Consider the following 13,698-nt stretch of genomic DNA (forward strand, 5'->3'; position numbering starts at 1 on the left):
CCTGCCCAAAGTAGAATTCACCCGGTTTTTCATGTCTCCCTCCTTAAGTGTGTTGTCCAACCAAACACTCCAGTTCAACCTCTTCCACCTACACTTATAAAAGATTTGATGTTAGAGGTATATCCATCGGAGTTATTCATCGTTCGTACATCTCCAACGGGAGATTTGGAAGTTTCACTTAACTGGCAACACCTCCCCTCCATTGAAAATAGTTGGGAATCTACAACACCCATCAATATAGAGTTCCCATCTTTTCACCTTGAGGGCAAGATAAAACTTCATGGAGGGGGTATTGATAGGTACAAAGGGAAGGTTTACAGTAGAAGGAAAACTGTATGATTTAGTTTATTGTATGACAAACAGTTTAAATGTTTGTAAGGTAGTTATTTGTCAATAGTTAGTTGCATCTGGCTTCTATAAAGTTAAAATGGACAGTTTAGCACTTTCTATCTTTATTTTGTAACTTGTGAAGGTTAGGGAGGGGGAATCTAGTTCTCTCTAATAACTAGAAGGTTATATGTTGTTTGAGTTCTCTCTTTAGAGGAAATTCAGTGAATGTTATATTATATTTTACAGTTTAACCAAGTTCATTATATAAGTCTATAATACCTATCAGCATATTCTTTAATGGTTTGAAGGACGAAATAAAGGTTGAGGCTAAGTTGTATGAATCCAAAAATCTTGTTGAGTTAATGATGAAAGCTCAAATGATGTAAGAAAAGGTTAGAGTCACCACCAGGGGGAATCTCTCACTGTGTAGCTTCAAAGAAACACCTACACACAGTTGCCACCTATTTGTAGTTACTCAAAGGAAGGGGAAAATTCAATGAATTTTACCAACTCCAATAGAGGAAGTAGAGAAAGTAGTGACTGTGTGAGCACCATTAAATAGTTCTCCTACTTGGACTTAACAAAGAGGGGCACCGTTTAGAAAATTTTCCTAAGAAGAATTGCAAGATATGATAAAAAAAGGCTTATGCTTCAAGTGTGATGAGAAGTTTGGGCCTAATCATACTTGTAAAAACAAACACCTCCATATGTTGCATATTTTGGTAAAGGAAAATCAATAATTAGGAGAATCTGTTGTCTACATTTATAAAGAATTTCCAAACTTTCACCTTGAGGATAAGATGAATATTCAGGAACGAAGTATTGAAAGGTTTGATATAGTTCATAAGAGAAGGAAAAAAGAAAGTAGTTAATACAGTTAAAAAAACTTCTCATCCGTTGAGATTATAAAAAGAAGCACCTTATGTGTATTTTCTACACAAAAAGAGATTAATTTCATACATTAATTTTTCATAATGTTCAATAATAATAATAATAATAATAATAATATTAGTGAAATAAAAAAACCTACTCGAATCTAGTATTTATTTAAGGTTAACCGAATCCCCTAATTTCATCAATAATCTACACAAATTAGCATACATTTTAATAATGTTCAAAGAAAGTACATGGAGCTTCACTTCAAAAAGGTATAATATATGGAAATTGTTAAATAATATTGTTACCATTTTTTTTTTTGTCAATTTTACAGACAAATTGAATACTGTACATGTATTAAAAATATGAAAACACATATACCCATAAAACAATGACAATTCGTAACATCGTGTTTTCCAATGCATATGATTCCTCACATCACACATGCCCAACTAAAGTTTTCCCACGCAAATAACAACGTTGTTACCAACCATGCATTTTAGTTTATCCACGCTATTTGAATTTGCTTCAATCATTTATTGGGAAGTGCATTTGATGAAGTAGACTTGGGATAATGTGTAAAGGTTAATTATATTGAAAAATGGTATTGGTGTGTTTGCCTTCAATACTAAAGTCTTCTGCATGATATACTGTTTTTCTGGACAGACATAGATTTAAAATTAGGTATCCCTTTAACATTTGCATGTTGAATTGGTGATATAAAAGGATAGGACCTAGCTAGATGGCTAGATGGCTAGATTGAGAACAAGAGAAGGCACACCCTAGCTATGACTATGAAATTCAATTAATCTTTATTACTACGTTTTTGTTTCCCACAGTTTTGTAACTTTCCATCACTAGTGTCCCCCAAAGAAAAGGAATAAGAGAGACAAGAATATCAGAAAATGGTATGCTAGTAGTACAAAGGATCGAGTATTGCAAGCATTGAAGATGGCTTTTGAGCCTCTTAGTTCCCTAGCTCTTCATTTCAATGTAAGATATGCTCTCTAATTTATCATTCATGGTTGGAGACCAATTTATGCATGTGGGTGTACATGTTCATAATTTTATTAATATTTGCCTATAATATGATAATATGATTGTAGCCTATAATTAATACGTTTTATATCAATCTTAATCTATCTTTTTCATTTTTATATAGATGATTTCAAAAATATTATCGGGTAGTCCATGTTTTTGACATAACTATGATATATTAATTAGGAATAACAAAAATATTTATACTTATAAGTATTTACATATAAAATTTGTAGTGTATACTTAGTATTCATAAATATTTATTATCTGTGAGTAGATATTTTAATAATCATTTATAAATAGATAGATAGATACTCCTAACCAAATTTATTAGTTATATGTAAAATTAAAGTTAAAATTTAATTTATATTTTATTAAATTTAATTTAATTAAAATTAAAATTAATATATTTTTATTAGATTAAATTTAATGAAAATTAAATTTTAATTTAATTTAATTTATATTTTATATTATTTTTTGTAATTTTATTTAAATTTTTATTTTAAAAATTTATAAAATATTTTTTTTTAAAATATGTGAATATCAATATATATTTATAAATTTTAAAATATCCGCAAAAATATTTAAACTATATGTAACTTGTAACAATTTTTATTACAAATCAAATAACAAATGAATCCGTTATCATCCTTACTCTTAACGTAATAAATTTGTGTATTCTACTTCCTAAGAGTTAGATGAAATAAATATCCAAGAAGCTTCTGAATATATGTATAGGTTCACCTTTTACATGTTCCACTTTTTATGTGTATTTAATATATTTTTTTTGGTTTCATGTATATGACCCGATATAAAGAAAATCAATTAATTATTGTACTAATTAACCAATAAGTTAATACCTATTATTTAACTATAATAATATCACATTTAGAATATGAGGTTTTTTATTGTCCTTCATAAACTTCATATTAAAATAAAAGAAGAGTTATTCAAAATAAAATCTCAGTTAATTGACGAGTGATTAAAAAACATTAATATTTTTATTTATAATTCAGTTCGGATAAAGTTTCTTTAACTTTTGATTTTAGAGGAAGCATGTATGTTCAGATTCACGGAAAGCATAAATTCATTAAGAGAAAAAGTTTAGATTAGGTAACAATGGTTAAAATTACTATTTGATTTAGGTTTAATCATCTTTAACATCCCTACGGTACGATTTTCTGAAATAGGTCCTCGTATTGTAAATGTTTTCAATTAGGTCTTTTATTGTGAAAAATTGAATCAATTTAGACCTCGCCGTTAGTTTCGTACTAACACCGTTAAAGGAGGTGACACGTGTCCGTTCGTGGTTTCTTTGAATTTTTGAATTATTTTTAATTTTTTTAAAAAAAATAAAATTTTAAAAAAAATGCCACGTGTCAAACAAATATCAGGCCACGTGTCATTATATTAGTCTCAATTTAGTTCCTGTATTTTTATTCTTTCTCAATTTGATCCTTGTATTTTTATTTTGTCTCAATTTAGTCTTAATTTTAAAAATTAAACAATTTTGTCCCTCCACAAATTCAAACAAAATTTAAATTGTATACAAATCTTAACAAATATTTTTGTTAAATATTTTTAACAAGATTAAGTTTAATTATATTTATATTTACTTAATCATATAAATGTTAATTATGTTATTTAAATATAACTATAAGGGTTTAAAAAAAGAGTTACATAACATGTTGGTGTGAATTTTCGTAGTGAAAGTTTCCATAGAAAATCATGAAAGAAGAAACCACATTTAATTACTGTTTTCACCAAAACTTTATCCAATTTTTTATTTAAAAAAAAGTGAAATTTCACATTAATAATTTGTTCAATGAGCTAATTCATTTGGAAAATTCACACCACCATGTTATGTCACTGTTTTTTAAATCTTATAGGTGTATTTAAATAACACAATTAACATTTATATTATTAAGTAAATATAAATATAATTAAACTTAATCTCGTTAAAAATATTTAACAAAAATATCAATTTTAATAAAAATATTTGTTAAAATTTATATACAATTTAAATTTTGTTTGAATTTGAGGAGGGACAAAATTGTTTAATTTTTAAAATTAAGACTAAATTGAGACAAAATAAAAATACAGGGATCAAATTGAAACACAGTAAAAAATACATGGACAAATTAAGACTAATGTAATGACACGTGGCCTGACAATGACACGTGGCACTGTCAGTGCCATGTCACACTGCCAGTGCCACGTGGCACAATATCAGTTTGACATGTGGCATTTTATTTATTTATTTTTTAAAAAAAAATTAAAAAAAATAAAAAATAATTAAAAAATTTAAAAAAACCACGAACTGACACGTGTCACCTCCTTTAACGGTGTTAGTACAGAACTAACAGCGAGATCTAAATTGATTCAATTTTTCACAATAAAGGACCTAATCGAGAGCATTTACAATACGATGACCTATTTGAGAAAAACCTACAAAAATAGGGATGTTCAAGATGATTAAACCTTTGATTTATCCAAAACGTAACATATGTTTACATAAGTTAAGAAACATTTGGAATCTAATCCATTACCATAGATCCTTCATTTTAGCACTTTCTTCCTGTTCTAAGCTAAAGTTACTGAACAATTAACAAATCTTGAACATAAAAAGGGATTACAAGCATTATATTGTACTATAACAAATACATATACAATTATACAATTATACATGCTAGTCAACATAGGAAACATTCCCTTTCCAAACCTTTTATCTAATTTGTGAGGCCTCTCAGCAATCACTTCTCTATAAGTGATTTTAAAAATGATTCAATCCAAAAATTCAAAATGTAATTAAAAATAAAGAACGGAATAACATTTAACAAAGCTAAATTATTTATCATATTTAAATACCGTGCTTTAACGTAACTAGCAAATAACAAATAAGTCAGTGAGACTATTAACAATTATTTCACAATTAAATATATTGTTCTTACATAATGTTTGTATTTATAAAAGCATGATAACAAAAATTTTAGTTGTAACTTTAGATTATGAGATTCAGTAATTTATTTATGAAAATAAAAGAAATTTTAAATTATGAATATAATAATAATTATAAAAAAAATCACAATTATGTTAGGATTACAAGTGAGAATTCGATTAAGTGAAAATAAGCCTCAAAAGAAGAACACTTAATTCACATTCACCACACTAGTTAGTCGCATGAAAGATTCAACTTCAATGAGTTGTAAACATTACTTATAATTCAAAATCTTTGTACAAGTGAGTCTTCTTTCTTATATATTATTTTTCGTATTCATTACTCCTTTATTTAACCATCTCTTATTATAAAATATTTTAGCTCTGTAATATAAGAAATGACTGTGTTTTGGTAGATATCTATACATATATTTACACTTTACAACCTCTTGCTACAAAATACAGCAGACAAATTTTTGTACTGTAGCTTTAATTCTATGAAACACTAAGCTGAAGATGATTGTTGACCTAAATAGTAATCTTCTAAGAAGAAAACATCAGTACACACTGCTATCCATGGATGGTTGTACAAGATAATAGCATTCTGAAAGCCATAACCATCAATTATTGGTAATGGAAATCCTCTCTTTAATTTGAAGTTCAAGTATGGAAGGACAACAGTTCTGAGGACACTTGACATTAGTGACTGCAAAAGTTGACAAAAGTAGATAAAGATTATCTTTTAGTTTGAAGAATAATACATAATGGTTAAGTTTTTTTTAGCAATCAATTATTTGAAACTAGAAATTAGAAAATGTAAGACTAGTTTTAATCTGGTTTACCTGAATCAGACGCATGTGCAGTTTCCCTATTTTGCTCCATTTCAAGTATGTAGAAAATTCCTGTAATGTGAGCCTACCAACAATGCCATTTCCTACAATTTCTACAGCACATGAAGTACTGATTTCCTGTAGCATAAGCAAGGAAAATGAAACTTGTTAAGTGTGATAATTGGTTAATGATGATAAAAGAGATATATATCATGGACATGCTGAGTCAGAAAAAGTATGACAGGTCACTTGGAAACTTTAGTCAGTGTAACTTGTTTTTTCATATGGCAGCAATATGAGAATAACACAGGGAAAAGTTTGAATGTTCACTAGCTTGATATCTATGTTGAAAAGAATTGCATTATGATGTTTAGCTTGTTGTTAAGAAGTCCAATTTCATCCTAACTCAACTAGCTTGTAAGATAATGTTTGCATTCATTTATATACTACAAATTTATCTTATTTCTAGTTGATGTGAGAAGTTTGAGCTAATTTTAGGAATTTTTAGGTATCAAATTAAACCCATTTGGTTCTTATTTTGGACATTATTTGGCATACCACTGAGATGGATGCAACAGGTATGACTTCAACATCTTCCAGAACCTCAATAGTTATATCTACAAGTATAGTTGCACCAACATCTTGATATGTCACTTGTATAACTGGTGGAGAAGACATAGAGATGTTAAGCTGCATGTCATCATTTGGATATCGCTTGTATAATTCGGGAACTATGAATCTCCATTCAGCAGTGTTCAAAATGGCCTGACCAGGAAGTTGATCAACAATCAATTGCATTTTACCTGCCTGAGCACAAAAACAACATAAACTGTGAAACTACATTTCAATCTATGATAAAGTAAAAACATCCAACTTACATGCTAAAAATTCAACAATTCAGAAACTTACATTGAAGTAAACTTGGGAAGCAGATTTGAAGACATTTTCATGTATTGATACTTTTATCATCTTTGGTAAACCACCACAGGCAGCAGAAACCTTCAATTCTTTCTGGTGGTAACCTTGAGGTACTAAAACTTCCTTTTTCTCTGTGAATAAACCATTAATTGCAATTGCAATGGAGGAACTGCTCAACACAGGATTGCCAACAAAAGATACATTTAGTGTAGCAGTTTTGTCTAGTGAGATATTCTTTGGAAGAGATTCCAAAAAATTGTCAAGCTTCACTATCCCTTCTTTTATTTTCTCTGAAATGCCCTCTTCAATGGCAGATGCTATATTCCCTTCGAAAGCATCTACTAGCCTGAAGCAAACATAAAGAAGTCAATGACATAATATCTTCACTGAAGTATATGGGACCATTATGTTGGCCGAGTTCACAATATCATGAAAAGAAAATGATTGTATGGAGTCCATATTGTTAGCCAAGTTCACAATACCATTGATATATATATATATATATACACACACACACACACACACATGAGCATAACACGAAAAATAAAAATATCAAATAGAAAAATTAACTGCATAATTTTCATAACTCAGTTAAGAGCCATCTTATTTATGTCTTGTGAAATCAAGGACAGACCAATCTCCATAAGAAGTCAAGTTACTTCACCAAGAAAAGAGGCAATAAAGTGGAATTGATACACTTTTTCTCTAATCCAAGTTCACCACATTCAAGAGGCAGCAATACATAAAACTTTACACTTGGCAAACTGATCCTAAATGGATGCAATCTACTACTTTGCCAGAATATGCACATTCAGTTGTAAACAAAAGACTGATATGCTTAATTTCAGAAAATATTCACATGATATATAAACTGTGACTCTGCTTTCCAAGAAAAAAATTGTTGTAGAGTCAATAGAAGCAGCTTTTTCTGTTCTCTTTCTTTCAAGTCACATTAGACCAAAGAACAAAGTAGAGAATGTAAAAACACCAGCAAGCATAGAATTGTTCTCCAAAAAACAAAATGTGAATAGTGTCTATTTTGCATAAAAACATGGATCAAGAAGATTGCTTACAGTTGGTAAAGCCAAGATACACCTCCGTCCAACTTTATAGACATGTCTCCCACATAACATCCATAATCTAAGAGAGACAACTTCAGACTTCCTTCTTCGTTCCTTAAATTTATTGTAAGCCCCACTTGCATACCTGTAACCTTCAAACATAGTACAGAACAAAATGAAACATAGTACAAAACATAATTTGATTTAATTCGTATTCCAAGAAAATACTAAAGGCCACTCCAACATATTTTAACCAATTGTGACAAAATAATCAACTTCAGGAGAATATTTTCCACTTGATTCACAAAGCCAAAACTTCTGAATGTTCAATTCAACCATGTAAACAACCATTCAACAAAGCTCTACAACTGCAGCCATAGAGAAATACCAAAGGGGATAGTGAAAAGTATAAACATGGGAAAAATTCTTAGTTGTGTACCTTCACTGAAGCAGTTCCTTTATCCGAAATTCCAATTGGAATTAACCAAGAGCTGACAGTGTACCTCCACCTCATACTTAAATTAACAATGGCTCCTGAAACAACAAGAACAATTCCATTCTCTCCCGTCTTAACGGATGAAGAATTGACCTGAACATCCGTAATTGTGATGTTAGAAAGAACCACTTTAGCATTTCCAACAAGAGGAACCTGTGCAGAATTTTCAATCTCTGGCAGCTGAAGCATAAGAATGGAAGCAATACCCTTCTCTATCAGCAACTCCTTGGCATATTCGAGACCCTTGTCAGATATGACCCCAGAGATGAAACCCTCTTCAAGGGGTTGCACATAACCACATGTCAAAACCAACAAAGGGCACAACACAGAGAAAATAATAGAGGGTGCCATGAATTATTTAATTGAACCTTGTAAGAGGGATAAAGTTAGCACTAGCATCAACTCGGCATAAAAATTGAAAATTTCTTTTGGTAAGAGCGTGATGGTTTTACTATGTTCATGATGTAAAAGATGAAAATTTTGAGACACCCATGTGATGAAACTGCAGGGTTAGGAAAGGGTTTCTAAACAAGGTTGTTGTTTTGAAACTTTTATTGGAGTTTGGTTTATCTGAGACGTATGTAGCAGGAAGTGGTTGGTACGTGTGTTGTTGTTGTTTTGGTTAGTTTCGGCGTTATCGACCAATGATTCATATGTAAGCTTTTGGTATATTCTTACTTCTGAAAACGGGCGATTGACATTTTAAGCAGCACTTTTGTTTGCGTAAAGCACTGGACAGCTAAACCAGATTCACTTGGAATGCTATTTTCGTTATCTTTCATGTTTCATCTTTCAAGAGTCATGAATCAATGGTATAATTCAAGAATTTTATTAGAAAATATGTGGTGTTTGTTTGGAAAATAATCAAAATAAATAATAATGATTAAAGAAGAATAATAATGAAATATAGATAATAGAAAATTCATCAATATAAACAAATAATAAGAAAAATATGATATAATTATAATTCAAGAAAGTAATAAAAAATAGTTTGAGTTGATGCACCTAAAGTATTGTCCGAAAGAAAACATCTTATTGGATAACATAAAAGAAAGTTACATTCGCTTTCCTTTTCTAAGATACATCAAATAGTGAAGAAACTTTAACATTGTATTCGCTTGCGTTGATTTACTGTAGAGGAGAATTTGCGAGGATAGATTTACGTGAGAAACGTTGTTCGCTTGGTGTGATTTGCGAAGAATGAAAAACATGTAAAAACAGCGATTTGCGAGGATTGTTAGTTTTTTGGCATCTCACAATTTTGCAAAGATTTGCAATGATTTATAACCAAAAGTCCTCTCTGCCCCTGTGGTATTTCTATAATTCCACGACCATTTTAAATGCATGCATAATATAAATACACGTATTAACGTATTCGGTTCTATGTTTTGATACTCGATTCCAACAATTGCACTGTGCTATCACGAGTGATATTACTGTGGCTTCCCAGGTGAGGAGTTTGGATTGTCCCTCGCCATGCTTTTGCAGCTTGGTTTAGCAACGCAGTGCAGTGTCCCTAGCGAGATTCTCTGGATGACACAACCATTCACTACAAAGGAGAGATTCGTGTTTGAATTTTAAAAAGAAGCTCTGACCATGAACACCATTAATAAGATGATGTTGGTAGATAAGTTTGGTGTGTGTATTAATTGTGAGAGAGTGTGTTTACTTTGCGGAGCTTTGCGCGAGTGAGACTTGTGTGTGTGGTGAATTTTTCACTTGAGAGTGAGCAGCTGTGGAAATCTTGATCTGAGGTAATGTTTGTCGCAAACATTTATGTGGTTGTTGCAGGTTGAAGAGGTCTTCAAGTGGTGAAGACGAAGAGAGGGGTGTTTGGATGAGGAAGAAGGCGGTTGATGATGACCACGACAGCGGATGAAGAAGACGGAGGACAAGGAGGAAGGCGGTTGATGATGAGGAGGCAAGCGGATGAGGAAGATGAAAGCTTGAAGCAGAAGAGATGTGATGTATTCGGTTCCAGTGTGAAGCGTATCCGGTTCCAACCGTAGGAAGATTTTGCGAAGGAGGTGTATTCGGTTACGTGGCTCGCATATCCGGTTCCATATAGCTATGAGCGTGGGGTGTGCGTGCTTCGTATCCGATTCTGCGGATGGCGGTTCCAGTAAGCGGTTCTCCATACCTGGAATAGTAGCTCCGTCGCCAAAACTGAAGATGCATAACCGTGTAAGTAATCGTCCCTGGGGTGCTGCGGTTATGAGGTTGGTGGCGTTGCTGTCAAACGTCTTCATCCGCCATGGAAGCAACGGTGCGTGAAGGTTGAGGAGAAGGTCGTAGAGGATGGAGGTGTGTTGTTACGACCACCATTCCACACAGACATGTGGACAAAAGGATGACGAAGAGCAGGGAGATGTGTGGCATGGAGAAGAGGATGAAGGTTTGTGCGGTGAAGGATATGTGGTGGTCCTGGCCGCAACGTAAGAGTATGGTCGATGTAATATTATAGTGAGACTGATGGGGATGGAGGTGGCCTTAGGTGGAGGTGTCATTAGGTGGAGTAGGACGGTTGTGTGGAGGGTGAAGGGCAACGTACAACACATGTTTTCTGGCGTACGGGTTGGCCGGATATGGGTTCCATTGACTTGTACATGCACGAGGAATCACATATAGGGACAAAGGTAGTTTTTGAATATGGATTTTTATGGCAGTAAGCTTAAGCATTTGTATGTGTTTACAGGTTTTTGTAACAATAAGGTGCATTTGGTAAGCAACGGAGGGGAAGTATTTTGTAAGCTACGAAGGTCAAGTGAGGGATAAGTAAGTTGTCCAGGTTAGGGAGATATATTGTGTCCATTTCCTTTTTTTTTTGTTAAAGAAAATCTTGGTCTTTCCCATGTGTAGCTTAGTACTGAACTTCCTCTTATACTATGATTAGAGCATCTATGAGGTTGAAAAAGCTTGGTGGTTGTATGTTAATAATTTTTTAGCATTAACTGGTTGAGCTTCCTAAGTTGCTGTGTTGAGTCATTGTGTGGAGTTCATTGAAGCCGCATGTAGAGTGAATGGAAGGTAGATATTTGACAAAGTATTTTTTTAGTTTTCAACCATTATATGATATAAGATATTGATCTCTTTTTTTAACAAGTTTCGTTTGGAATTTTCACTCTTTTATTTCAATATTGACAATTGAAATTAGTATTTTATTGGGATCTTACTCTGAGTGTGTATTCAATCTTGCTTCAAAGATTGGTTCAAATCTTGGATCAAAGCTTCATAAGTTTCTTGAATAGGTATGTTTCATATTAGTATATTTAATTAATGTGCATGAATGTGGTTTATTTACTAAATATATATAATGTATTTTGTTTAATTATTATATGAATGCATGAATATTGCCGTATATTGCCTTATAGGATATGATTATATGAATATATGATTTTAATGATATTGTTGATTTTAATCAAAGTGGTATGTATAAAGTTGTTAAAATGTATATATTTTGTTAAGTAAATATAGATGGAAGAAGAAATAGATTTATCATATTTGGACCGTGAAGATATAGATGATGATGTGGTTGGTGTAGACTTCAATATAGTCGCAACGTTACGTCAACAATTACAAATAACCACTTCACTGGCTGCACTAACAATGTTTTGCATTGTTGGACATGCGTTGAGTATTTTGAATATGTACTCGAGTGATTCGAGTAGTGTGAGCAATTTCGTACCAAATAGAGACCGTCGTAGGCAACAATTAATGTCATACCTTGTGCATACTAATCGGTGTCGAGACATTATTTGGATGGGTCCAGAGGCATTTATTAATCTTTGTGAGAGACTAAGATCAACTAGGTTAGTTAAGGAAGCCATTCGGTCGACAGTGGAGGAACAAGTTGCTCAATTTCTTCATATCATTGGCCACAAAGTTAAGAATCGAAGTGTGACATTTTTCTTTTATCGATCTAGGTCGGCGGTTAACAAACACTTTCACAGTGTGTTGGATGCTATTTTAACTTTGGAATTAGAATTTTTAATTCAACCCTCAGGAAATGAGGTTCATCCATATGTCTTGAACAACAATCGATTTTACCCATACTTTAAGGTTAGCAAATGAACACTTTTGAAGTTGTTATATTATCGATGGATGATAACAAATTTTGAGTTTTAAAATGACTTCTTAATTTTTTATTTAGGATTGTTTAGGGGTCATAGACGGTACTCATGTTCGTGTAAAAGTGCCAAGATTAGAGGCTCCAAGATTTTGAGGAATAAAAGATTGGCCCACTCAAAATGTCTTTGGTGCCTGTGATTTTGATATGAAATTCACATACATTCTAGCTAGGTGGGAAGACACTGCATCTGACTCTAGAATTTTAAAAAATGCTCTTGATCGAGAGGATCCGTTGGTTATCCCCCAAGGTTAGTGTGTGTATTGCATTCTTGAAGATTTTATTCATTAGTCATGAAATACCTTTATGTGTACAACATTGTAGGAAAATACTACCTTGGTGATGCTGGATTTATGTTGAAAAGCACAGTTTTAACTCCATATAGAGGCGTCAGATATCACCTTAAAGAATATACACGTAGAGGACCACAGAATCCACGTGAGTTGTTTAATGATCGACATTCATCGTTGAGAAATGTTATGGAAAGAACTTTTGGTGTGTTGAAAAAACGATTCCTTGTCATTGCAAGCGGCACTGAACCACACTATGGATTGGAGACAATGACAGACATTATATTAGCTTATTGTATCTTACAACACTTCTTTCGTGGCGTGGATAACGATGACTCATTACTTGAAGAAGTTGATAATGAGTTGAATGAAAGGGAAGACGATAATGTTTCATCGTCTCAAGTTAGAGAAGAGGATCATAGGATTGGTAGTAATATAAGGGATTCCATAGCAGATCAAATGTGGCGAGATTATCAAAACTCGTAGTTATTGTATTTTATTGTGTTGTATGACTATTTTATTTGAATATCACAAGAACTTGCTTTTATGTCGTTGTATGACTATTTTATTTTAATATCAATTAGGTTTAAAATGAACCGAGGTAAGGGAGTAGCCATTCACTCCTCTGGTCTTACTAGAGAGTTCATAAAGTGGACAGAGGACATGGACGCACATCTTCTACATACCATGATTGAGGAATCACGACTCGGTAATAGGGTTGACGGAAGTTGGACATCCGAAGCATATAGTAACATTGTTGATCATCTTCATAGCTTTGGGTATGTAGCCATTATGA

General features: G+C 32.4%; 1 protein-coding gene across 2 annotated transcripts; it reads right to left on the reverse strand.

Moving 5' to 3' along the window:
* Nucleotides 1-5,588: 5,588 nt before the first annotated feature.
* On the reverse strand, nt 5,589-9,217 carry LOC108342026 (putative BPI/LBP family protein At1g04970). 2 transcript variants are annotated; one of them, XM_052879662.1, is made up of 7 exons: nt 8,693-8,820; nt 8,430-8,579; nt 8,003-8,142; nt 6,921-7,275; nt 6,570-6,818; nt 6,024-6,149; nt 5,589-5,887 (listed from the first exon to the last, which is right to left on the reverse strand). In XM_052879662.1, exons 2-7 carry the CDS (start codon nt 8,502-8,504, stop codon nt 5,687-5,689), a joined length of 1,146 nt encoding a protein of 381 aa, XP_052735622.1. In that variant the 5' UTR covers nt 8,505-8,579; nt 8,693-8,820; the 3' UTR covers nt 5,589-5,686. The 2 variants fall into 2 exon arrangements, with proteins under 2 accessions (XP_052735622.1, XP_017435217.1); XM_017579728.2 differs by having other exon boundaries at nt 8,430-9,217.
* Between the last annotated feature and the right edge of the window lie 4,481 nt (nt 9,218-13,698).

Source organism: Vigna angularis, chromosome 6, assembly GCF_016808095.1.
Source record: "Vigna angularis cultivar LongXiaoDou No.4 chromosome 6, ASM1680809v1, whole genome shotgun sequence".
NCBI lineage: Eukaryota > Viridiplantae > Streptophyta > Magnoliopsida > Fabales > Fabaceae > Vigna > Vigna angularis.

Excerpts from the sequence above, each read along its gene's own strand:
- LOC108342026 (XM_017579728.2), bottom strand. The coding sequence starts at position 8,837 with ATGGCACCCTCTATTATTTTCTCTGTGTTGTGCCCTTTGTTGGTTTTG. Across the intron at positions 6,819-6,920 it reads CTTCCCAAGTTTACTTCAAT|GCAGGTAAAATGCAATTGAT; the intron begins GTAAGTTTCTGA and ends TTTTGTGCTCAG. Across the intron at positions 5,888-6,023 it reads TGCACATGCGTCTGATTCAG|TCACTAATGTCAAGTGTCCT; the intron begins GTAAACCAGATT and ends CAACTTTTGCAG.